The following is a 26516-nucleotide window of genomic DNA, read 5'->3' on the forward strand; positions in this document are numbered from 1 at the left end:
TACGAAATTCTTTCTTTGTCGATGTGTTTCCATTGCGTTTGTCTCTGCTTCCCCAATGTAAAGAGGTTTGTTGTGGGGCCAGGAGTCCAGCTGTAGTTGCTGTTCTCCCCACGCTCAGTGAGTGCCTGTGTACATGCTGGCTGCGTGAACACCTGAGTAGGTAAAGGGGGGTAAAGTCAGCGTGCCTGCCTGTGAAGGGCTCAGCCCAGCGCCTAGCACGCTCCAGAAGCGCTCCCGTGGGGTGGTTCGTTCCGAACCGGGTTTTCCTCGTCCCATAATCTAGGCAACGAATCTTTGGAATTTCTTAAGACAATGCAGTTGCTCAAAATCCAGGAGACCCCTCAGTCTCATGATACGGACCCTGAAGTCTGTGTTATTAGGAGGCGGCTGCTTTTTGCCAGTTTGCAGTCCGTGTGGACTTGACCTTCAAACCGGCAGCCTTCAGCTCTCATTTCTGACTGACCTTTTGCTTAAGCCCAGGGCAATGTTTTCATCTCTGACAAACTTGACCACTGCCAGTTTCTTAAGAGTGCCGGCCCTTATGAAAAGGAGTTTTGCTGCCTGTGCCATAATGATCTCTAATACCCGATAAACTGCAAACAATGGGGGCATTTTGGGGGGGAAATACTAAGACAAAAAGGCGTCTGCAGTTCTGAGGCAGTGCTAAACTGGGGCAGCTGGAAAAGTTATAGCACGTGGAATGCTGTGCTCACAGCTCCCGTTAGGAGGGGGAGAAGTGGACGGCCCTTACAATGGGTCATTATTAGGGTACCACTGGACCACGTAATCACAGCCCTTTACAAAACCAGAAAAATATGTCAAATATTATACAAACTCAAACTGTCAGGGCTTGAATGTTGGACTAAAAATTTCATGAATAACAGGGTCCTCTTAATCTGATCAAGTATTTAAAGGGAAAATTGAAATGAGGCAGATTTCGTCATTATATAACGACTTAATGAGTTTATGTATTGTTTGCAAAATTTTCAGTAGAGGAATTCTGCCTAAATATATTTTTATTTTTCCAGATCCACAGAAGTTAGTTTTTGTGGAATTTGTAGATTTTTTTTTAATTACAAAATTAGTGCCATGTAGCTAATAGACAATATAGGGGGAAAACCCCAATAAAGTAACAGCCCCCTATAATTTCATCATGCCAGAATAGTCACGGTTCAGATCGTGGAATGTTTGGTAATTGGTCTTTTTTTTGTCTGTGCTGATGTTTAAGTAACATTTTTAAGCCAGTTTGGGATCACAGTGTATGTAGTGTTTCTAAGCTGCTTTGCGTTCCCACGTACATTCTGAACGTTCCCCCTGATTAAATCGTTTTGTAAAATACGGGTTTTAACCCCTGAGTTGCATCCACCCACATGCAGTCATTATGGACTGGGAACAGTTTTGCTTCCCTGGGGATGTTTGGAATGTCTGGAAGCATTTTTGGTTGTCACACTGGGTGTTGCAAGGAAGGCACTGCTGGCATCTTACTGGGTAGAGGCCAAGGGTGCTGCTGATTATCCTACGGCGTGTAGGGCAGCCCCATAACAGAGAAGTATCTGGCCCTAGGGTCAGCAGGCCAAGGTGGGGGGACCCTGAACTTAATCTTGTAATTAATTTAACCCATTGCCTGCTGTTAGATATTTGTTTCCATTTTGTTGTTGTTGTTACTATAGATTTAAGGTTGGCAAGCTTCCTGTAAAGGGCCACAGAGTAAGTATTGTCGGGTTTGGGGGACCTGAGCTCTATTGCTCAACTCTGCTCTAGCACTGTTCTAGCTTGCAAGCAGTCACAGGCTATATGCAAACAAACGGACATGGCCGTATCCCCATAAGCTACTTACGAAACCAGGCCATGAGCCTTAGAGTAGTGATTTGACCGTTCCTGTAAGGGTTAATGCTCTGATGGACATCCGGTACTTAAACTTTTTCCTGTATCTTTTGATTTCCTTAGAGAAGTGCTTGATTGTTTAATTACTCGATGGATGTGCATGTACCTTTAAAAAGGTTACATCAGTTCATTTTATGTATTAAGGTTATACCAATTTATTTGATATTCTCTCCCCCATCACATAAGATTGTTCCTTTAATGTGGCTTTGTAAGCATATCCATGCTACCCATTCTATCAGATTTGGAACTACCCTGGGAATAGGGAGTGTTTAAAGGATAAGGCAGGGTTTGCAGCTCAGATGCCTTCAGGGCTCAGGGAGATAATGAGTGGAGCAGGCTACTGTCATTGTGGCTACAAGGAGTGGTGGAACGCTGGCAAAATGAGGCGCAAGTGACCCATCCAAAGAGGGAAGCTGCCCGTTCCACTCTGTCCATTGCTGGCCCACTAGAATGTGCTTCTGTGTTGCTGGATCTTGTAATTTATCCAGAGGAACCAGAATTCCAAAATTTGGTGTGTAAATTCCCAATTTTTAATTAGATATTGAGTATAATGGTAAGCCATACCTGTGGACTGTGCCCATGGGCCACCTGCTTGGGGACCTCTGCTTTAACTGTGACTTATTGTGTGACATGGTTTCGCCATGGAGGTAAATCTCCAGGCTCCTGGCCATGTGTCTTAGACCCTCAGGACCCTAAGCCTTATAGATGAGAACTGTAAGAATTGGCAGTCTTTGGTAAGACCCTAAAGAGAAAAGGAAGCTGTATCTCTCAGAGTAGGGAGGTAGGCTGTGGATCACTACCTAGCCTGGAGACTTAGTTCCTCCAGTGCTTGCTGAATTAGTCAGGAAGAGAGCATACTTGTCCCTTCTCCATTTCCTCAGGACATTTCTAGAGGCTCTCAGAATCCTAGCCTTCAACCTCTACAGCGCCCTACACAGTTTGACTCCTCCGCTTCTCTTCTGCCCCACATCCATGCACTTCAGCCACAGTGGTTCCGTTCATTCACTGATTGACCAAATTCTTGCCGAGTGCCTACCGTGTGCCACGCCATGTTCGGTACAAAGGAGAACAGGTTTTACAGGGATCAGCAGCACTGGCAGGGCACGCGTTGGGATTTTGAATAAGCTCTTAGCATGGTGTGGGAGGTCATGATCCCAGGGTGGAGTGGGAAGTAGGCGGAGAGGGCAGGGGTCTTCAGACTTTGAGGTGCATAAGAATCTACCTGGTTAGCTTGTTAAAACATGGATTTCTGGTCCCCACCCAAGAAGTCTCATTCATTAGGTCTTGGGGGGCGGGGGCTGACACTGCATTTCTAACAAGTGTGAGGGGTGGCACTAAGGCCATTGTTAAGTACTTTTTTTTCCCCTTTCCCTCAGAGATCAATAGAGAACCATTACAGAGGGTTTTTGGGGTTTTTTTCCCTAGAGTAGTGACACGGTCTGACATATTCTACAAGGATCACTCTATTGTGTATTGCAAATAGACTGCAAGAGGGCACAGGTGGAAGCTGTGGAAGAGTCCAGAGACTTTCAGTAACCCACGTGAGAAATGATGATGGCATGAATCAGATGGTAAGAGTAGAGGTGGTGAAAATCAGTTAAATTCTGGATATATTCTGAAGAGGGGGCCAGTACTTCTTGACGGATTAGATAGAGGGCGTGAAGAAGAAAAAGGAATCAAAGATGACCAGTTTCTGAATGTGCAGCTAGGTTGAACTATATGAGGACCACTTTATTTGACCTACAAGAAGCAAACAAGGGAATTTCCTGTTTAGATAGCGTTGCCATCTACTGAGATGGAGAAGACAGTGGCAGAGCTGGTTTGGAGGGGCTGATGACCGTGTGAAGTTTGGGATGTCTGCAGTGCTCCATGGGCGCTATGGAGTAGGCAGGTAGAGGTGAATCTGGAGTTCAGAGACATCTGAACTGGGTGTTGAAATCCCTGAGACTGGCTTAACACTCCGGGGCTGTGCATGTCCAGAGAGAAAATCAAGCTCTGAGCCTGGGGACACGCTGAGATTTAAGAGCAGAAGAGAGAACTAGCCAAGGAGACTCAGAAGAAATGGGGAAAGAAGTAAGAGGAGAACGAGGTGCATGTGCTAAGTTGGAAGGCAGGTGAGGAACATGTAGTACGAGCCTTCTTGCTGTTCCTGGAGCAGGTGAGGCGTGTTCATACCTGAGGACTTTTGCACTTTGCCGGGACACTTTTCCCGCTCATCTGCCTGACTCATCTCCGCACCTTCAGGCCTGTGCTTAACTGGCACCTTCTCTGTAGGACCTTCCCTGAACAGCGTGTGTAAGGTGAGAGCAGTTGTCTGGCATCTGGTTGGCACTTAAGTATTATTTATTGAATGAATCACGAACCGATCACTTTTTTGGGGGGAGAAGTCCAGGTGAGAACATATTACAGCCTTGCACTCAAGGTGTGGTGTGGTCCATGGACCAGTAGGGTGGGCATCCCCTGGGAGCTTATTATAAATGCAGGATCTTGGGTCCCACCCCAGACCTACAGAATCACACTGCGTTTAACAAGATCCCAGGTGATTTATATACACATTCAGGTTTGCACTCAAACCTATATTTAGTTCTTGATGTATATGGCATGAAGGCAATTGGGTATAGTCTCAGCAGCAACTCAAAATAAGAGGTTAAAACTATCAAGATCAGATTTCTTCTGTAGTTGCTTCTGGATTCAATCAGTTATCATCATATGATTTTTTAAAAAAAACTGCATGAAGAGGCTTTCAAGAAAATTTTATGTGGTTATCCAAGGAATTTCTTAGTTTTGTTTTTAAATGACCTAAGCTTGGAATGAATATAAAATGCACAGTGTCTGGTACAGGGTAGAGAATTTTGAGTGAATGAGTGCTAATTCTTTTTAATATGTGTTTTGAAATTTTGCTCTTTAATATGACATACCCATGCATAATGACCAATATAATCTTAAGAGCACAGGACCTGTAAATGCACGGTTTTCTATTAAAGTGAGTAATGCGTTACATTTATTGGGTTTTGCTGCGTCTCTCATAAGAATTTGATTCTGAAAGTGGCTTTTTTATTCTGGGATTATAAATACTCTGCAGGCAGACAACTACCACTCTAAAATCTCATATTTCTATTTGGATGAGATAAAAACTTGATGTTCTTTTTATACTCAGACCTTTGGCTTATTTTAGTCTGAGAGAGAAAAGATAATGTATATAGTAGGAATTTACTTACAATAATCCTCTTTTTTTCCTGAGGCTACTAAATATTGTTAGTCGTAAACCCAAAGCGTGCCCACCTTGTGGTTTATATTTATAAAAAGCACACTGTTTTATAGGTCATCAGCTAAGGATAAAAGACCTGTTAGGAATTTTTGGTAAAGCCGGTCTGGTTTATTCTATTAAAACATCAAAATTTTAGAAAAATGGGTTTGCGGTCCTCTCCTTTTGTACACATTTATAACTCTTATCTCTGAATTCAGAAGCCTAATGATCCTCCAAAATGATATGGTAGGAAGTAATGTGAAAGGATACAGACCAAAGAAATGGGATATAAATTGATACATATTTGTGTGTGCACACATAGAGTATGTGAGTACACCTCTGGTTTACATGTTTTATCTTTCCCCCTTAACTGAGTTAAAGCCCCAGATCAAAATTCATCAGCGGCGAAGGGTGATTCTTTAGTTTGCCACTGGGGACGGAAGGACGAAGACCTTGGTTTGATTTCCAACCCTGGCACGTCTTTGAACTTTTTCAGAGCTTCTGTTTATCTTTAAAATGGGGATAATTGCGCATACCCTGTGTTCCTACATGCTTGTCCAGTTTAGACAACATTTGGGGAATCGACTACATATACTATTTGTCTTTAGAAAAGTCTTCCCATCCTTTCCTTCTTAAAGCTTCGATATAATAAGAAAGCTGAACTCCAGTTAGGTAAGACTTTCTTACAGAGCAGAGGTTGGCATTTTCTGTAAAAATCCAGATAGGAGGTATTTGAGGCTTCAGAGGCCGGGCAGGCTCTACCCATCTCCGCCACCAGAGGGAGAAAGGAGCCACGGGCAGTACGTAAAAGAATGGGCATGGCTGTGTGCCAAGAAAACTTTGTGTATGGACATTGAAATTTGGATTTCCCATAATTTTCATGTATCATGAAATTTTCTCCTTCTGATTCTTTTCCAACCATTAAAAAATGTAAAATGTATCTTTAGTTTACGGGCCACACGGAAATAAGGAATGGGCCCATTTGGGCTGGGGGGCAGACCCCCGTGCTAGGGAAAGGGGCTGGGGCTCAGCAACCTTAATCCCACGTACGTTTCCTTTATGTGAGTCTTCTTCAGCTTTGCTTTTTGTTTGCATCCGATTTTGATTCTTCTCTCTTAGGTCAGGATTCATATCCTCATCCTTGTTTTCTGTTAAGGATACCTTTGTATGTCTGTACAGAAAACACGACTGTTGGAAAACGTGTGTTTTGGGCTTGAGGTTTCTTTAGTGGCAACATTACAATTGTGGAACTGAACAGAACACTGCAGCTGTCAAATGTGACCCTGGACAAGACTTGGCTCAGGTCATTTAAGAAAACTAGCTTTCTCTGTTTTACCGTGTTTTTCAGGGATGGCGATTGCATAATTGACCATCTCTATAAATTGTTATTAAAAAAAAAATAATATAAAAGACTGGTTGTGGGGGGGGCATTAGTAGATAGCAATTGAGTGAATTATAATCCCTTTAGGATTCCTGAACCTTACTGAGCAACAGGACACATTGTCTCTCTAAACATAAAATGAGAAATCTGAACTTTCTGTTGATGTATTAAAAAATAAATAAATAAATTTGTGAGCTAAAAGGATTACGGGAATCTTCCCTCAATTTTATTTACATTCTGGTTTGCAAATAGTAGAGGGAATAGAAGAACCGTGGACCTTAGATGGGAATTTTTTTTTCCCCTCCAGTGAATTCTTTTGTCACTCAAGATGGTAATATCTCTAGGCACCATCTCACACTGATGTGCTCCAGGATCTCTTTCGAATGAAACTGATGGAAAATAACCTGTCATTGTCACCCGGAAAGTGGCACAGCTAGTGTGACAGAAGGTGATCCATTCCACTTCTCTGGGTATCAGTGCAGGATCTGAATGAAGAAAGGAAAAAGCACCAAAAGATAGTAGCAGTAACAAGGACGAAGAGTTTCAAAGCCCTTGGAGTTTCGTACTTTGACAAGATAGCTAACATACTTTATTTATATGAAATATCCATTATATCAACAAAATAGTATCTTTCGATGGAGTATGAAGTACTCTAGCTTTATTTCGTGGTCTGTGCTTCAGGTGCTCAGCAATACCTAACTTTGTTCTCCGAATTCATTAACTTGGGTAGTTAGTTTGAAGGTCAACCCCATGCAGAAATTCTCAGGAAGTCATACAGATGTTCAATGTTACATATATGTTTTCATTTGTATGCTCGCTATTTAGAAACTAACACAAGGGAAGTCACTAACTAAAAAGCTATGGTTTAAGATGGTTGAAGACAGAATATTTTATTTATATGGCGTTTAAAATTGCCATAGGACTTCAGATCCTCATAGTACTGCTCTGAGGAGGTTAGAGGGTTTCGTGTCTTCCTCCAGCACCTTCTGGCTGAGGGGGGGCAAGACACACAGGCTGTGCCCCACACCGCTGCTGCACAGTGGTGAATAGCACGGCTAGGATGGGGTAGTGATCATGCTTGAGCACTACCTGCGTTCTAGATCAGTGGTTCTCAAAGTCACGAAGCCTGGAGGGTCTCCAAGACCCTTGCAGTGGTTCTTCCAGGTCAAAACTGTTTTTTAATAATACTGAGAAGTTCTCCCTTTTTTCACGCTCATCTTGTGACTTTACAGAAGAGTTTTACGAAGGCTTCATGAGCGTTAAAATGTCATTCTTCTGATGGCCAATGGAATGGACGCTTGTGTATAATGTCGTGTTTTAAAAATTGCTGCTTTAGTTCCTAATATGGTAAACACTGATGGCTATAATGCACATAAACACTCTAAACTTGAAGGGTTTAAAATGGTTTTAAGACCAAAAAAAAAAAAAATTAGAGAACTGCTGTTTTCAGTTGCATTGCTAAGCCTGTCTGAAGTGCGATTTCATTTAATGCCGCAATACCGCCACGATGCAGGCTCAGTTACCCTCCCTCTTGGGCACATGAAGAGAGGAAAGCCTGGAAAAGTTAATGACTTGTAAAGGGTCACATAAATAGTGAAGTTGCAAAGTCACAATTCGAACACAGGTTTTGAATTCTTAACTCTTCTGCTGACTGTGCTGTCAGGCATGCTGTCTGTCAGGGGAGCACCAGGAAATGCCTGGATTTTGACCGTAACTTGTCCTCAGAACCTGGGCCACCCTCGCCCCCCCCGGGAATGTAGATAGGAAGATTATCCTCAAGGATGGTGTGAAGGAGAGACCACGTTCTAGTGGCTTATGGACTGAGTCCAGCCCACAGGTGTGTTTGACTTGTCTTAAGCAATGTGAAAAGTCAAACAGTAGGATGTCAGTTTTTTCATCTGGGAGACTAAACTTTAAGAAGTTTAGATCTTCAATTTCAAAACTGGGAGATCTAGACTGAGTTGGTATATGCATATGGCCACAATCTGTTGCAGTTTATGTCAGCTCTTTGTTTGAGATGAGATGTGTGTGCTCTAGTTTGCCACAGACCTCACTACCCCCTATTACCTAGAGCTCATGTTCCTCCTTTCTGTTACTTGTTTTCAGCGTTTGGATTGGAAACAGCTGGAGGTGTGCTCTGCCTCCAGCACGGTGTTTATAGCCAATCTGTACTCAACTTATTTGAAAACTAAAAAGACACTGGCAGTAAGGGACAAAATACATTCCACTCTTACTACCCCAACCTGGATATAGTAAAGAGCTCACTGGCAATGCGGAATAGAAAGCAGGTTCCTTCCTTCTTTACTAAAGCATAAAATTCTAATTCATTAAAGAATAAGGATCCGCCAGTGAATTAACATTTATTTTTAAATGTGTAGCCCTTTCTTTTTTTAGTGTAATAGTGAAATAAGCACATTACACCCATTGCCCTCATTTTATGTTTATTTTAGTAATGTCTGTTGTCCTCATCATTATCGTGTCTGGACCATTTCATTAACTTAAAATGTCTCTGTGAACCTCTGTGTGCATGTTAGATCAGTCATTTGAAGCAATTTGAGATTGCCAACATAAAGGACTTCACTTTCCTGGGCATTTGGACAGAATTACTGAATTTCAAATTTTTATGCTTAAAATATCTCCCCATCTCAGCAGTGAATATTAACCATTTATCCTAATTTTTAGATATATATTTGTTTGCCTTTTTCTTCTTTTGTCTCACCCCAAGTTTCATGAAGCTGGCAGTCAGGGCTGTTTGCTCACAATGTCTCTTCCATGTCTTGCATGGTGTTCAGCACATAATAACGGTAAATAATGGAACAAATAAATGAGTGAGGATATAAGTATATCAGCCGTGCATATGATAACTCTTCTTCTCTGCCCGTAAGAATTATAAGAAAAGATTTTTAGTAAATGTTTTCATGCTTCCCAACTTGGTTAAATAGGGGAGACATTTATTTCTTATTCTCCACGTAAATATACATCCAGTCCTGTGTGTGTATGTTTTTCTTGTTCTGTTTGGGATAGTTTCCCTTCTTCCTGATGTGAGGTCAGTAGGAAACTTATGTATCCATGTAGCTAAGAATAAGATGCACACTGAGACCAGGATACAGGATGGGGCCATTGAACTTGAAAGTGTAGCACAGAGAGCACATAGACAGTCTTCCTGCAGTTGGCAGTTACAGAGTTATGTGGCCATTAGAAAAGTCTCATGTGTAATAGTAGCTTTTAGGCAGTGTCTTCTCCAAAGGGGCATCGAGCTTTTAACCTATTGCTGAAAGAGAAATACCATTGTCTATTAATACTACTGGAACTAAAGATGAATAGTGAATTGGCCTTGATCTGACAGTGAGTTTGACTTTGATAGCTCATCACTTAAAAAGGTTCTTTTATATTTATGAAAAAAGCATGACGTCAAGCCAGGGGGGAGAATTGATACCAATATTGAAGACCAAACTCGTAGGGCTTCCAAAAAAAAAAAAAGCCTCTTGTGCGAATGGTGTTTTTTTTTTTTTTAACATGCATAACTAATTAGCTTAGGTTATTATAAGCAGGGCTGCTGTGATAAAGTTTCCGGTGGTGTCTCGGGATACCTTGTTTATAGTGCCTTCTCTATGCCAGTCAGTCTTCGAATCGGAATTACAGAAAGTAGAGGGAGTGAATAGCCTACCGTTTCTCGTTGGATTGGGGCCACCTAAAACGTTGTTATGCTGGAAATGCTAGAATATAATCACTATCAGGTGAGCTTTATTCTTATTCATCTTTAGTGTCTGAAATGTAATGCAATAAATTGAGTAATTCACCTTTTCATGTTATTGTACTCTTTCCAATAAGTGCAGGTCTACTAGTTTAATGCTGTTTACTGTTTGATACTTTAAGAAGTAATTCAATGTGGTTTTGAACAAAGTAAATATTAGTGGGGTATTTTTTCCCCTAGTGCCTGGCTGTGCTCTCTCCATCAGCTCCTGTTCAGAGCTCATAAGATTAAATTGTGTTATCCAGGAAAAAGTAACTTTAAATTGAGTATCATTGATTTAAAAAAAAAAGCATTTTTAATTCTGTATTAGGGTTTATAAGAAAGGAGGAAAAAGATCCTGGTGGCTTCACAGTCATGCCTTGAAAAACACATACATGTAAGTGTGGGGCGTTTTGAAAGAAATTGCTTCCTGGAGAATTGTTTTTTACGTTGAGTTCAAGATCTTAATTAAAATGTTGAATAATCATGTCCAAATGAAAGTGGGAGGAATTAATCTACAACTAGTTGATTTAATCATCAGAATGTTTCTGTTTATTTTCTACAACCGTTTTACAGCTGGCTCTTAAGGAGGTTTGTTGTTGTTTTTAAACAGAAAACTGTTCTGTTTGCCAAGGGAAGTAAAATAAATTGTTATGCTCCTTTTTCTAGATTGTCATTCTGATCTCAGTAAACCCTTACAGTCGTGCTGGGGAAAGTTTGACCCTCCAGATGGTTGCAAATTTTAAATTATTGGACACGAGCAAAAAGGGCACAAGGTTTCAAAGAGATGTGCTGCTAATTAGCAGGGAAATAAAACAGGGCAAAGTATTACCCCAAATCCTAAGAGTTAGACTTTAAACTTCGGTAATATCAAAATCCATTAGCACAGTGCCTGGTACATAACAGGGGCTTAATAATTTATTCTGTTGGTGGACTGGCCAGTCTCATGTTTGTGCGTGAGAAAAGAGCCGACCGAAACTCACGAATAACGGCGCTGTCTTCTCTTCCCTCCGTGGCTATGTTCAGGTGCAGACCCACCTCGAAAACCCCACCAAGTACCACATACAGCAAGCCCAAAGGCAGCAGGTAAAGCAGTACCTTTCTACCACTTTAGCAAATAAACATGCCAACCAAGTCCTGAGCTTGCCATGTCCAAACCAGCCTGGCGATCATGTCATGCCACCAGTGCCGGGGAGCAGCGCACCCAACAGCCCCATGGCTATGCTCACACTTAACTCCAACTGTGAAAAAGAGGTAATTCATGTCTCCTCCCCTCTCCTGTCTTCTTACACTAAATGAATGTCTGTTGGATATTATTCCCACACTTGACTGTGGACTCTTTTATCTGTCTGCGGGGCCACGCGCGCCAGCCTTTGTCCCAGATTCTGCGGTGTGGCCGCTGCCCTCCGGCCTCTTCACGCCGTCACCGGGTTCTATTGGGTTGTGGCTCAGGACGGGACACCTGGCCGCTCCAGAGTGGGACGTGGAGGCGAGGACACTTTCTCTCCCACCCAGTTTCTGCTCCGTCAGCCGAGCGCTCTCTTCTCTTCAATGCCTTTCCATTTACAAAGCAGTAAAAATGCAGAGGAGGAGAAGGCAAGGTGGAGAAGGCAAAGCAAAAATAGAAAAGGTGTGGGACAGGCGGTTTAGAAGTTCCGCTTGTTGTGAATGTCTGGAATATTATTTTTATTTCTCCCTGAGTTGAAGAAAAAAAAAAAAAGCACAGAATGTGCGTGGATGGATTTGAATAATGTAGCACATGAGAATTTAACAGAAAGGCAAAGGTTTTAATTGCTAGATAAATTCCGTTTTGTAATAAGATTGCCGCTGCCGTGAAATCTGCTTTTGTAAAGGCTGGATTGGAGACGAGATCCAAACACACCTCAAGCTAATTGTTGCATCAAAATTGGAAGCATAAAAATGCCTGAGGGGAGAGTTGTGATTTAATGCCTGTATTTCCAAATTACGAGATGATAAGCCTCGTTTTAATGGAGTTTTAGTGTACTCTGAAATGTCCATGTGATTTCAGAGGTGACTCTTCTGAAGTTGCTGAATTTTAATTTCTAGGGGGACTAAGTCTTTTCCCCTGTGCCCAAACCAACTGTCTTATTTCTCTCTGTCCGTATTTGTCATCTGTCAAGCTGACTCGATGGAAGTTCTTTCCGCACTATTTTATTTCTCGGTCAGATCCACTTTGTTTGAAAGCTTATTAGTCCATCTTGTTGCTGCACCATCAGCCTCATGTGAACATGTCATTGAAAAGTCATTTGCAAATCCAAGTCATGGGCTGATTTTGCTTGTGTTTTTGCAGGGATTTTATAAGTTTGAAGAGCAAAACAGGGCGGAAAGCGAATGCCCAACTATGAACACGCATTCACGAGCGTCGTGCATGCAGGTACTGAATGACTCGGCAGCCCAAGGATGTGACACTGTGTAACGAGAATCTATATTTGTGGCTCATCACACCTTCCTGATGACTTAAGGGTTTTTTTCCCCTTATTGATTTTTTTTTTTTTTTTTAAATAGAGAAAGCTATGAACAGGGCCATTTTCTTCATAGTGTCTCATGATTAAATAACTCTGGGAAATTAAACTTAAAATGCACATTCCCTAAGTTGCTTCAAGTCATTAAAAAGTGCTTGAAATACGTAAATTTTGATACGTAAAATATAATATGCTGTACTTTACTTAGATGCCATCATCAACGTGTTACACACATGTGTAGGGTAGCAACTGCAACAGGCTATTAGTAAAACCACGCTATGCATGTGATTGTGTGTGTGTGTGACAGAGATCTATATATTGTTTTATAAAATGGAATCTCATGAAACACGCAATGGAAGCTTTATTAATTTAATAATACTTCATGTATTTTTCCCAAGTGATCAGAGATTCTTCTAGAACATCCTATTTAATAGATATATAAATAATGTTACATTTATTAACATATTTATGTATTTTAAAATGTGTGTATAGATATAAAAGAGAAGAAGAACCATTGAAATTTTTTTTTTTTGCTTTTCTATATTTCCTGTTATTAACTTGCTTTTGTGATTCTTTTTTTATCAGAAAAAGAAATTATTTAAAAAAAACTATCACACCAAGCCCACTAATTTTATTTCCCTAAAAGAATTTACAATGAAGGGTTGATCATAAGTCCTCTGGCCCATTTGCCTATTCAGCTCAATTAGAAAATCATCTCTTGAAAGCAAACAAACAAAAGTGGTGTATCCAGAAATGAAACTAGTAAACTGCTGGCAGTTATTCAGAACTGACCTGCAATTCTTCTTCTTCGGGGGTCACTTAATAACCCTCATTTTTTTTTGAATGTTTACTATATCCATGGCACTGTGAGCATTTTATATGGTTTATCCTGAAATCTCACAAGAATCCAATAAGGCAGTGAGTATTATTAGCCCCATTTTCCTGATTGGCCTTTTGAAGCTCTTAAATATTGAAGGCTTTGCCCCTAATACAGAAAGTAGGAGAATGAGGATTCCAAGCCCTGTGGCACTGGAGCCTGTCCCCTTTCATTGGAAATGGTAAAAAGACGTAAAGGAGCATTCCTCTGAGTGTTGAGATTTCATTGTGTACTTGTGAAGCACTATTTATTTCCAAGCATGTGTGCATGTTCACACACACACACACACACACACACACACACACCCCAACCAGCTCAAATACATCAGGTGTTTACAAAGAAATGTTTTCACAGCCTTGTCTTTGCAACTGCTGCAATGCACATGTAATCACCGTTGTTTATTATCATAACTGATGTTTTGGTACTTCAGGAATAAAATTGATCTAGTGGGAACGTCAGCTCCATGACTGTAATGATAACGTCGTCCTGGTGTACTCCCCTGGGAGTACCGAGCACACTGGCAGCTGTACAAGGAGAAACTTATTTCACTAGTCATTGAAGGATCCGTGCAGGGTTAGCCAGCAGCCTGAGAGCCCCAGTGCCCCACACGTCCCTAGGAGAGCAAAGGTCTGAGTTACCAGCTGGGTCGTCTTACTGTAAGGAGGGTCTACAAAGGCCAGGGGGTATGGTCTTGAGAGGGAAAAAAAAGAAATGGCAGCCATCCTCCATCTTGCCTGTTTGGGGAGGCAGTTGAGCATAGCCCTGGAGAGCATGGGTTCAGGTTGTGCCTCTAACCCTCTTCCGTGTATGACTTTGGGCAAGTTGCTTCTCATTTACTTCACCTGGCAAACAGATATACTGATAGTACCTACCCTGATAGGGCTATTCTGAGGGGGGAAATAATTTAACCCATCAAAAGCCCTGAACCCGGTGCCTGGCACCTAGTAATCCCTCACTAAATTCTGGTTGCACATGTCGTCCCTATCACCTGTTAGTGTCCATGACCTTCCGTGATGTTCATACTTGGGAGGAAGAGGGCAATAATTTTGTAGCATCTATCTGAAGCGCATTAGTGCTTAGGGTGAGAAAAGACCACGGATCTCTTTTTGGGTGGCTTTGCACAGTTTCTGCTTATGTTTGTCTCTCTTACGTTGCCCTTTTTCCTACAGATGGATGATGTAATCGATGACATCATTAGCCTAGAATCAAGTTATAATGAAGAAATCCTGGGATTGATGGATCCTGCTTTGCAAATGGCAAATACGGTATTGAAGGCTTTTTTTTTTTTTTTAAATCTAGAGATATTTCCAGTGTTCTCTCCCTTTTCCCGAACTTTTAGTTTATTTCTGCAAGTGATCGATTGAGAAATTTATTAATAATAAAACAGAGAGTTATTTCAGGATCACAAAGAAGTGACTTTGACATCAGAAATTAAGAATTTCTCATGGGTTTATCGGTAACCCCATGATAAAGCTCTGCGTTCCCCAGAGTCCAAGTCCACTTTCAGTAGGACATTAGGCCTTCCAATTCCCCCTGACATCTAATGCCCAACTTAGTACACTGCCACCAAGGGGAATACTGTGGATTGTACTATTCACAGTAGCATTCTAGTTGGCCTGAAAAATGAATGCAGTTTTTAAGGGCAGTACCTTCCTCTTCACAGGTAATAGAGTGACTGACATTCGAGGTGCCTTTCTTCAATAGCCAAATTTATTCTGATTTTGGTTAATAAATTAGTGGTTTATTAAATTTACTTCTCTCTGTAATTTGGAGCCTTGCCCCTACTTTTCTTTTTTTTCACTCCTTACAATGGTGTCTTATGTTTCCATTTTGCTAAAGTCTTATTGTAGATCTTATTTAGTCCTTCTAACAATTCTGTGAATCTAGTCCTTGCAGTAATTCTCTGGGTCAAGTTGGGGTGGTATCATTGCCCTCATTTTTAGGATTAAGAAAGGTTAGCTGGTCTTACACGGGATTACATAGCTTCGATGTGTCAGAGTCAGGACTTCTCAGTAGGCTTTGAATACCTTGTCTGATCTTTTTCTGTTTTCTATGAGAGCAATGCCATGAGACTGTCATATTCTTTAATAACCTGTGTTTAAAAGACTAACTCCCATAGGGGAAAAGGTGTGAAGGGGAGTTGTTCTTTAATGATATAGAGTTTGATATTTGCAATATGAAAAAATTCTAGAGGTGTATTTCACAACAGTGTGCATAGACTTAACACTACTAAACTGTGCACTTCAAAATGATTAAGACGCTAAATTTTATGTCATATGTATCTTTACCACAAGAGAAAATTTTTTTAAAGAATAAATTCATATAATAAATTCCCTCAGCCAGGGAACATGATAGCCCTTACTTACTTACACCAAAATTCTTAGTGAACTAAGTTTTATAGGTCGCATTTTCTTTTTTCCATCTTGGTCCTGTTCTTTCAGTTCATTTATCTGGAGTCCTGAGGGGTGAGGACTTCCCTGGCCACCCCAAAGTCTTTTCTGGGATCTTTAATTTCTGTCAACTTCCTACCCATGTAAATTCACTCCCTGATTCTGAAAGAACTAGGTGTTCTGCAGTCTTGACAGATGTCTCCGTGTCAGACTCTCCCCACCCTTTTGGAGCCCTTGGTTGCTTCTGTAGAACCCTTCTGTGTCCAACTTTGTCCCTCTTGTGAGGCAGACTATACTTGTCAGCGGTCAGAATCCTAGGATCAATGTGAGCAGGACACTTGGGAGACCTTGCACTATGGAATTTATAAATGTACCCAGAGACATGGGTATATTTACAACATTTTCAGTGCCCTAGCAGCAATTATTAGCAATGGCCCAGTCATCCCCGAGGAACTTTGCTTGATGAGGGTGGTCATTTTGTCAGTGGTGTCGGGTGGTATCTAGTCATACTAGGAGGACTCTAAAGTTATTATGATTTTTTACAAATCATTTCTAAAATTTTCTCTAATGGTGAGGACCTTGAAGTCATCTGAACCAATCTGGTACTCAGTGCTTTAGCCTCCTCTTGCATATCTTCTGTATCCCTCCCCCCATACACAGAAAAACTAGGCATCCATCTTCTGGAAGGCCTTTAATGAAGGACATGCACTAATTCACAAGAGAGGCTGGAAAGCACTGAGGTTAGGAGTTGGAGATTTGTGATCGTATCTAGGTTCATATCCAAAGTCTGCCATTTCCCGTGACCCAGCATGTTACTTAGCTTCTTGAAGTTCTACATTTCTCCATCTCTAAAATTGGACTGATAATTGTACCTACCTCCCATGGTCATCTCATAAAGCATATGTAGTATTTAGCATTGGAAACATAAGTTGTACTCAACAATACCTATATTAAGTATAATTTCTTACAATAACAAATAATTTTGATAGTGTTTTATTCCGGTGATATTCCTTGAACATCCGTAATGTGTCCCAACTCTACTTCAAAATAACATCATACTTAATAATCCAGATATTACTCACAGTGTGTCTCTCTATGAATTCCAGACATGGGTCTAGTTCGCCCTCATGGAGAACTTGTCCTCATGACAACCCTTCTGAAGACAGTTCTCAAGACCCCCAATTGCTTCTCTCCCTTAGACTGAACACCCCTGTCTCCTCAGTCATTCTGCATTAGAATAGAAATCTTACCCCTTCGTTAGCTGACTACTTCTAAGCTAACTTTAAGATTGAATTAGTGTTTATTAAATACCTAATATGTCACCAGCCCTGGGCGAGGTGCTGTGGGTAAAAATGAGTACAGTAGGCTTCCTGTTTTCATGGGGCTCACCAGTCTGGGAAGGGGACACCCTGTCAGACGTTGAAGGGAGGAGGATAATTCAGGGGCAGAGGGGCCATCTTAGGGGAGTTCCTGGATAGGAAAGATCCCCTGGGCAGGGTTGAATTAATTGCCAGCCAGGGGAGGAGTAACTTGTGGCCACCCTCAGATGTCACTGACTGTCTAGGTATTCATTACTTCTCTATATTTCCACCCTGAGAAAGTCTAAATGTAGCCCCTTTGGAGCCAGCCCATGACAAAACTGTTTCAGCAGTTTGCTGTGAGAGGAGACACCGTATAAAATAGAGGTTAGGTCCACAGACTGTGAGCCAGATAGCTGAATTCAGTGCCTACTCTTGAGTGAGCTATTTGACCTCTCTGCCTCTCTCTTTGTCTGAAAAATGGGAATAATAATAGCATCTAAAACAATAGAATCCGAATGAAAATTGTAAGAGTTAATCTACAAAAAGCCTTTAGAAGAATCTTGGTTCTGATATGTTCTTACTAAATGTTAGTTACTAGCTCTTATTCTTAGTTAATTTTGAGTTTGGGTTGTCAAAATAAATAATAAAGCTATCAACAACTCACTAACATTTTAACCCCCCCAATAGAGTTTAAACTTAATGTTCTTCGTGTTAGGCATTTTTTCCCTTTTATTTGATTCTTTGATATGCTTTATTTCAAGTTAACTTCTTAAAAAAAATGAAGTGGAGGGAGCACTTAGAGAGGAAACTATCCTAAGGGAATTGGAGTCTAGAAATAACTATTCTGAGAGCACAAGGGCCCTCTTGTACCATTACAAACAAAGAATAAAAGTCCCAGTTTACTTGTGCTAACAGTGCTCAATTGATATGCAGAGAAGGGGAACATCCAGAAAGAAAAAAATAATAACATTTTACAATGATCATTTACTTGGAAAAATATTCATTTTGGTGGAGGAGAACATTGAAGAACTCAATTCAGACCAAGTTTGGGGCACAGACCCACATGTGTCTACCTTCTCTTTCTTTGTCCCCATCAGACCGTGGCTTCTGTCCATTGTACAGCTTGTATGCGGGAGGTGAAATCTTGTCCATCAGGTGAATGCGCCGGATAAAAACCCAGCAAAGACACAGCATAGCCACGTTAGCAGAACATGCCTCTTCCTCTTCCTTAGCTCCAAAGATCTTATTTTGACCCAGTTATAATGTTTATGGGTTAGTTTTTCTAACCCAGCAGGGGAACCACAGAATCCTTTCTTAAATATGCATGGCTGATTGTTAATTAGCCACGTTTCACCAACCTTCCTTTTAGTAGCTTCAACAAATGACAGCCATTAATAACAAAGAACGTGTAAGGCACCATTTCGGGGCAGTCTCTCGCTTTCAGCATGACTAATATTTGGGATGGGATGGATAATTGTTTGTTGGGGGGCTGTCCCGCCCATTGTAGGGTGTTTAGCAGCATCCCTGGCCTCTACCCACTAGATGTCAGCGGTATCCTCTCCCCCAGTTGTGACACCCAAAAAATGGCTCTAGACATTGACAAATGCCCTCCACTGACAATGGAGAAGCCGGATTTGAACACTGGGCGGTTAGTCCAGCCCTGTAGTTCCCTTGATTCCTGTGTTTAGATTTGCACTGTAGTCTGGTAAAATTGGTGCATTGGTTGACAGGATACTTAGCAATTAACATGGCGCATGGCGTAGTCGGTCCAAGTGGAAATGAACTTGACTGTTGAAAACAGACTGGGAATACAGTACTTTGTAGAAAATTACATTACTCAACATGGCAGTATTGATCACTTAAATACCGTGTTTCACCCACTCGACCTCTAGTTGGTAGAAAAGCCTGTGAGAGGGGTGATAGGATTGCCACTTTCGAAAGGGGGCACCATGCCTCAGAGAGGTTAGTATCACACAGCAGGTCAGTAACACAGGCAGGTCTTAACCTAGTTCTCGGACTCCTAAGCCAGCCTGCACTATTAATTTGCAAATTTGACTATCTGTACTTGGCTAGTGAGCAGCTAGGTTTTTATTTGCTTAGAATCAGTTGGAGATTAATTGAAAATTGCAGTTTCGAATTGGTTTATCGGCAGCTGACACTGCCCCCCAAATACTGCTATTAACATAGTGTATGTACCCCCTGCCACAAAGCTCTGTTCAGACGGAGTGAGAGCCATGGCTCTTCTTTGTAAAATCAATTAAGACAGCATAGATAAAGTGCCTGGCCCAGAGTAGGAGCCCACAAAAATACTGTTCCCCAGCAAAATATTCCAGGAGATTCTATACTGCCGACTCCTAATCGGCAAGTATTGGAAAAGCAGCCGAAGCAGGAAATCTTCTAGAGAAGTAGGAGGAGGGTTATAAGCCGCTTTTTGGACTGGAAGTAATGATGTCTGACCTCAATGAAGGATCCGATAAGGTATCTTGTTATAGGGATTTTAATTCATCTCCCTTCTTGGCGGGTACGGCTGTCAGTCCTTGTCACTCACAGCAGTCTGGTCTGCCCAGCGCATTCGTGTCTGGGTGTCCCCAAGCCTGTGCTCTTCCACCCCAACCCCGTCCTGAATGTCTCTCATCCGTCTTTCTACCTCTCTTCCCTTCTGTGTACATGTGTCTCTCTTTTTTGTTTCCACCCCTCCCCTTGTGTTTTGTCTGTGTCTCATTCCCAGCTTTTGTTTCTTTTGCCCTCTGTCTCTCTCTGTCTCCCTCCCTCCCTCCCTCCATATGATTCTGCATTTACTAAGTATACGTGCACATAGTTTCCTTTAGAATGTGTTTAGAAAACATGTTCATGTCCCAGAGAAGCTTATAATTAGTTATCGGTCCGTTCAGTGTAAATCCATTGAGGACTTAGAGGTTTTTTTTTTTTTTTTTTGAGCTTACTGTATGGATCTCTTGCCTATTAATTTTCCCTAACAAATCATCACAATAACACAATTGCGTTGTTTTGCTTACAGTTTGCATTTGAAAAGATGGTAGATATGATTCGTATGTCTAGAGGCATGGAAATATTTTTTTAGCTTGTTGCATTGAATCTTGAAGCCACATTCTTGGTTTATTAATTCTCAGTAGTTCCTTCAAAATCTGAAACTCCAGAAAGATAGGAGGATAAATCTTTGGAATCCAGAGGGGTTACAAGATGTCCTAGCAGCTTTATGAGTTTTGATGCCCTGACTCTCTACAGGGCTGTATTGAGACATTTGCACACCTTTCACTTTGCTGCCTTAAGTTGGACAAAAGTAGAATGAGCACTGAGCAAGACTGACCCCGGAAGGTGACCTATTTCAAATAAGACCATTTAGTAAAATGACAGCTAAGAATCACAGTCACTGATTTATCAGTGACTAAAAAAGCTGTGTGTTAGTGGCCATTGGAGAAAAGGAAAGGTGAGATGTGCAGTATAATCTCTACTCGAAAGCTCGTGGTCACTGAACAACTTGAATGCCATCTCCAGTACTTTTCTCAGATGGAGAGTGAAACTTAAGAGTGTAGAATCAAGGATGGGGTGGGCTAAATGCTCTAAGTCTTCCTCGGTAATAATAGTAATAATAGTTATAATAGTTACAGGACTCGTTTGAATGAAGCTGGGAATAGGGGGCTTCTGCACTACAATAGTGGGGTCACTGAACTGTGCCCCCGTAGTTACTATTCAGAACTTTATTTCAGAGGGTGGGAACCTCTTAACGTCTATAAACGTGGGTGCATTGAGCTCCTTCAGTGGACGAGGGACAGGGAAATGCATATACAACAAAAGGAAATCAGCATCGGGGGCAGAAAGAAGTTCACTACTTCAAAATATTCAGTGCAGAACTGGAGAGAAAACACTCTTAAGCTAGCTTGAGAGAGCTAAATATTTCTTTACTTTTTTTTTTTTTTTTTTTTTAGTGTAAATTTTTGTTCTTTTATTAAAGTCAGTGGGCTCCCTCTTGTGGCTCTGTGAAAGATTTCAGTTTCAAGGAAGAGCTTTTCTTTAGCAATAAGGAAACCATTTCTTTTCCAGTAGAAAACACCTTTCTTTGCTTCTCCTTATAAAATAAAGAGAGATAAAAAGGGAGAGGGGAAGAGAGGGAAGGAAAAAAGTGACTGTGATGGCAAACCTGATCTGGTGAAAACGTCATGCCGCATAGAACCCCATTTTACAGTAATAGCAGCATTTCCTAAACATCGACCATACGCTACTGGGTGTGCTGGCTGGTGAAGTTTGCCACGTTAACCACTGTCTGCATGCTCAAAATACAGCTAGAAGCTGGTTGTAGAGCCATCTTATGGGGTGAGATTCTGCGTCCTTTCTTCTTTCAAAGGGAACGAGCTAAGGTCACCATTTATGTAAGTGAGTGGAAAGGTAAATATGTCATGCTTTCCTGTTTTAAAAAATGATTTTTTTTTTTTTTTACATAAACCATTTCTTTTAAATAAAGTCCCGACTAGATCTGGGTTCTAGCTGAATAACCTAGGAATTGTTCAGCAGTTCATTTCTGTCACTGTTTCTCTTTCTAGTTACCTGTCTCTGGAAATCTGATTGACCTTTATGGCAACCAAGGCCTGCCGCCCCCAGGCCTCACCATCAGCAACTCCTGTCCGGCCAACCTTCCCAACATAAAAAGGGAGCTCACAGGTAAATACTGGCAACTGTGCCTCCTCCTGGGGATTTTCTGTTAATTTTCTGGCAAGCAAAGTTATCAAAATTATAACCTCCGGACTCTTCCCAGTTTGTAGACATACTTCTTTTCGGTCTGTGCAGTGGTGAAATCATTGAGGAGTATTTTAAGGTGGAGGATTTATACTTGAAAATCCTGTTTTCCAGTATTTCTTGAGGTCCTGGGAGTTGGGGCTGCTGTCACTCCAAGGCACCATTATTATGCCATAGACACCCATCGTTGTGGCTTTGGCTGCTGTCCCCTTTGGGGTGGGGGCAGCAGGCAACACTTTTAATTATAAAATGTCTCCACCCAGTCTGGTGTTTGTGTTACTTGCCAAGCCCCTAGAGGCATTCCAGTTTGAGAACCCGGGTCTGAATTGTTCTTTGACACACATTCAAGCCCGCTTTGTCACGATAGGGTAAGAATGAATTTCTTACATCTTACAGATGCCTCCTGTTATTTTTGCTACATCATGTGCAAAAGATTTATTACACAGAGTAAAAAAAATAGATTATAAGATGGAGCAATGTGTATTGTTTGTTCCTGAGGCAAGTGTGAAATTATCTATTTTGCCATTTTGTTGAACGCTTTAGGGAAGGCATTTGGCCATTACAACATGACGAAACTACATTAGAACTGGCATTCTACCATGCTGAGTTTTATGGCCCTCACCTCATCCCCCTTTTTAATGTTTGGTCCTTGCATCTTGCAGGATTAGGTGAACAGTCTGAGAATATGAAATATACATTTGGTGCAAAAAATTCCTGTTTGTTCAAGGGTGTCTTTTTAAAAAAATACTTCAGAAGATTGTGGCAGGAGAAAGACAGTTTAAAAAAAAACATTGGGGTTAAAAGAGGTAATAAATTAATTACCATGTAAAACCCATTGAAAGTCAACAAGAAGCGGGCACCCTCCCGGGAAGGAAAAGTATCATGAAGTCTTAGAAAATAATGCTATACGAGGGCAATACTAAATAATGATAAAATGTGGTTAGCATGGTGTGAACAGAATTCTTACAACTTACGTGCAAAGTAGACTCTTTTTTTAGATTAAAAAAAAGTTTATTTATTTGAGAGAGAGAGAGCATGAGTGGAGAGAGGGGCAGGAGTGAAGGAAGAGGGAAATGGAGAGACTCCCAAGCAGAGTCCGAGCTGAGCACAGAGCCGGACGTGGGGCTCAGTCTGACGGCCCTGAGGTCATGACCTGAGCTGGAACCAGGAGTCGGAGTCCGAAGCTTAACTGACTGAGCCCCCCAGTGCCCCCAAAGTAGACTTTTGATTTATGTATATGATTGTTTCTTCAAAAACAGAACAACAGAGGCAGGGGGTGGGAATGAGAGAAATGGGTAAGGGAGTATAAACTAATTTATTAAAAAAAACCAAAGCAGATATAATGAACTATACACGTCTAGAATCACCTTGTATCCTAGAAGATGCCTAGTCCATTCAGGAAAAGGGTAAAATGCCAGGAAAAGGAGAAAATGGACAGGAATTAGGGTTCTGAACACTGCTAGCTTGAGAGGCAGCATGAGGTAGCCAAAAGAGAATTGGCTTAGGAGTCAGATGTGACCTAAGGGGAAAAATTATCTTTCCCACCTGTGTTGGGATCCGGTCAGGAAGCAGAGGCACAGTGATTTCAACAGGGGAGGTTTAAGATAAAGAATTGTTAACCAGGTACAGGCACTTAACTACTAAGAGAGGATGAATACTGTAGAATACCCTGAGGCTGCAGGGGGTTATCTAAGCTTGGAAAAGAGCCCTCCCCGCCAAAGCCAAGTCTGCCCCCTTGGAGAGGATGTGGGTGAAGCTACCAGGTGGCAGAATAAGTTCACAGGGTTGCCTTGACCAAAGCTGGTCCACAGTTGGTGGGTTGAGGTTGACGGGCAGAAAACCATGGTTGTGGGGATGGCAAACTGAAAGAAAAAAAAAAAAAAGAAAAGAAAAAAAAATGAAGATCTTGAAGGGGAGGGTGTATAAATAAAAGCTGTCTGTAATGCACATGTGAGAAAAAAAAGTAGAAAATGATTTGGATTGATCTTCCCAATTAAAATAATTCAGCTTCTGAATTATTTGTATGTATGTATATAGTATATATAATACAGAAATAATAAATATGTATACATATATAAGCTTCAGTGGCTTTGAGTTATGCTAAAAAGATTTTTAATTTTGGGTAAAACTCTGAATGATGGTAGTGTAATGTTTCAGATACCACTTGTGAAAAGAAAGTGACAGAGGTCCCAGAGTGGCCAGATTAATCAAACTGTCTTTTTCCTGTTTTGTTTTGCCTTTTGTAAGGTGCAAAGTCATCCCCCCACAGAGATCTCGCAAGAGCTGCGATGCAAATATATCTTTTCAGATGGAGTTGCCACCAAAGGCCTCTCTGTACCCTAGTCCTATTTTTGTTTTTATGAACTCAGGCTAGTAGGATCTGAGTTCCTCAGGGTCATCATTTCATTCTAGCAAGTTCTGTTGGAACCTAGCTCCAAATTACAAAAAAAAAAAAAAAAAGAGTCCATTTCCACCAGTCAGAGATCTGACATGATAGCTACTCTCCCCAGTTTTCATGTCAGTGTGTTACAAAGGCATCAAAGGAAGAACGAAAAGTTCTGTTGCATGAAAAGAAAATTTGACTCCCGGGGCGTCTGGGTGGCTCGGTTGGTTAAGTGTCCAACTCCTGGTTTTCAGCTCAGGTCGTGATCTCAGGGTCCTGGGATCAAGCCCCAAGTAGGGCTCTGCCCACTGCAGGGAGTCTGCTTGAGATCTCTCTCTCTCCCTCTGCCCTTCCCGCTCATGCTCTCTCTTTCTGAAATAAATAAATCTTGGGGAAAAAAAAAAAAAAGAAAATTCAACTCCTGATAATAGAGTATCAACAGCAAATTTCCATAGATTTCTAGTTATTTTTCTTCTTGTATGTTTGTAGTGTGTCAGACACCTTTGTTACTGGTCTTTTACCATTTTGTAGAAGCCAGGACTTTGCATTTATTTGATATATATTGCTTTTGAAAAATACAAGCTTTTGAAGAATCATGATTTTAAAAACCCTATTTTTTTTAATTAGGAGAGTCTGGTCAGATAAGGTTGCATATATATCTAGGACATGAGATGTTTTGTAGTTACGTCATTGCGTGCCTTAAACAGTTCCCGTTTCTAATTACTTCATTCACGTGCACAGCGTGTATTTTTCCCACAGAATCTGAAGCGAGAGCATTGGCTAAAGAGAGGCAAAAAAAGGACAATCACAACTTGAGTAAGTTGGATTTATGTTCACGATGTTCGATAGTGGAGTGGATGTTCCCCCTTATATCAAAGTTGTTTGAAATCTTGTGGGAGGAAATTGATATGCCTAGCTGTTAAAGGTACATTTATGGAAGAAAAAATGTTTTTCAGAGAAAGTAAGGTTTTTCCCGTATTTTATCTATGATGAAATTAAAATTTTTCCCAGTATTCTGAAGAGTATTTGCTTATTTATAGTAATAGTTTTGTGTGTGTGTGTGTGTGTGTGTGTGTGTTTGGTGAGAGGGAGACTTGATCCCCAACTACCCAATTATAAGTGTTGCTCACACTGGAACTTATTAACAAAAGGGGATTACGGGATCACCTTCTCCAGTGAGATTTGAAAGAAAAAAAAGAAAGAAACAGAGGGGAGTCCGTGGATGCGGTAGTCTCCCAAATTTCTGACTTGAACTGTGACTTAAGAAAATATCTTCGAACATTTAAAATTATTTTTTATGTCTTTAATTTACTCTTAATCAAATCTTTAAGCTTTTGCCTAGGAGAACTTAAGAGTTTCGTTTCATAAACAAAAGTAAAAGAGCCTGCACAGTTCAAAAAAAAAAGAAAGATTGGGTTTGGCGGTATGAAGTCATTGGCGTATGTGTGAGTTTTTCACCTCCCGGCCTCCTGTCCTCTTCTTCACAAATTGAGTTTTAAGAATGTAAGTTACATATAAATACTCTGTCCTCATCAAAATGGTGAAATGAGACCAGAATTTAAAGTGATAGAATAAAGCTCGAGCTCTCCTCTGATCCCTGGGAATCATCATCATAATTGTTGTTGTTGTTGTTGTTTTCAGTTTGCCGTTGGTTTTCCCAGCCTCGGCCCCTGTAGCCCATGTATTTAAGAATACACACACACACACGCACACAGAGAAGAAATAGTGGTTTTTTGTGTGTCTGCTGTAACTCAAACAGTGTCACGTTATCCATATTTGTTGCTGTTTACTTTCTTACTAAGCATCCTGTCCCAAAGAACTTTTGCTGGTATTAGTTGAGATCTGTCTGGTTTTTAACGACGGTTGCATACCGCGCCATAGCATGACTGTGAAAGTCAGTAATCCTGCCACTACAAAGTGTGGATGTTGCTTCCAGTTTTTCCCAGTTACAAACCACGCCGTAGTGAGCATTCGCACACACTCCTCTTTGTGTACAGGGGAGTTTGTTTCTCCAGGTTCGGTACTGAGAAATGGAGTGGCTGGGTCCCAGAGGGGGCTGAGTTCTTTCCTTTAGTAGATTCTGCCCTT

The 26516-nt window shown here is 41.1% G+C and overlaps 1 protein-coding gene across 17 annotated transcripts in view; it reads left to right on the forward strand.

Moving 5' to 3' along the window:
• MITF (melanocyte inducing transcription factor) overlaps window positions 1-26516 on the forward strand; it is a 215584-nt gene that overhangs the window by 172658 nt on the left and 16410 nt on the right. For 4 of the 17 annotated variants that reach the window (XM_026501219.4, XM_026501220.4, XM_026501217.4 and 1 more), the window contains exons 3-7: window positions 11272-11499; window positions 12557-12640; window positions 14775-14870; window positions 21853-21970; window positions 25170-25244. In XM_026501219.4, the coding sequence (XP_026357004.1) occupies window positions 11272-11499; window positions 12557-12640; window positions 14775-14870; window positions 21853-21970; window positions 25170-25244 (601 nt within the window). The remainder of the gene's footprint in view (window positions 1-11271; window positions 11500-12556; window positions 12641-14774; window positions 14871-21852; window positions 21971-25169; window positions 25245-26516) is intronic. The other 13 variants (XM_026501222.4, XM_026501221.4, XM_026501218.4 and 10 more) reach the window with 5 other exon arrangements.

The sequence above is a fragment of the Ursus arctos genome, unplaced genomic scaffold, assembly GCF_023065955.2.
Source record: "Ursus arctos isolate Adak ecotype North America unplaced genomic scaffold, UrsArc2.0 scaffold_14, whole genome shotgun sequence".
Taxonomy (NCBI): Eukaryota; Metazoa; Chordata; class Mammalia; order Carnivora; family Ursidae; genus Ursus; species Ursus arctos.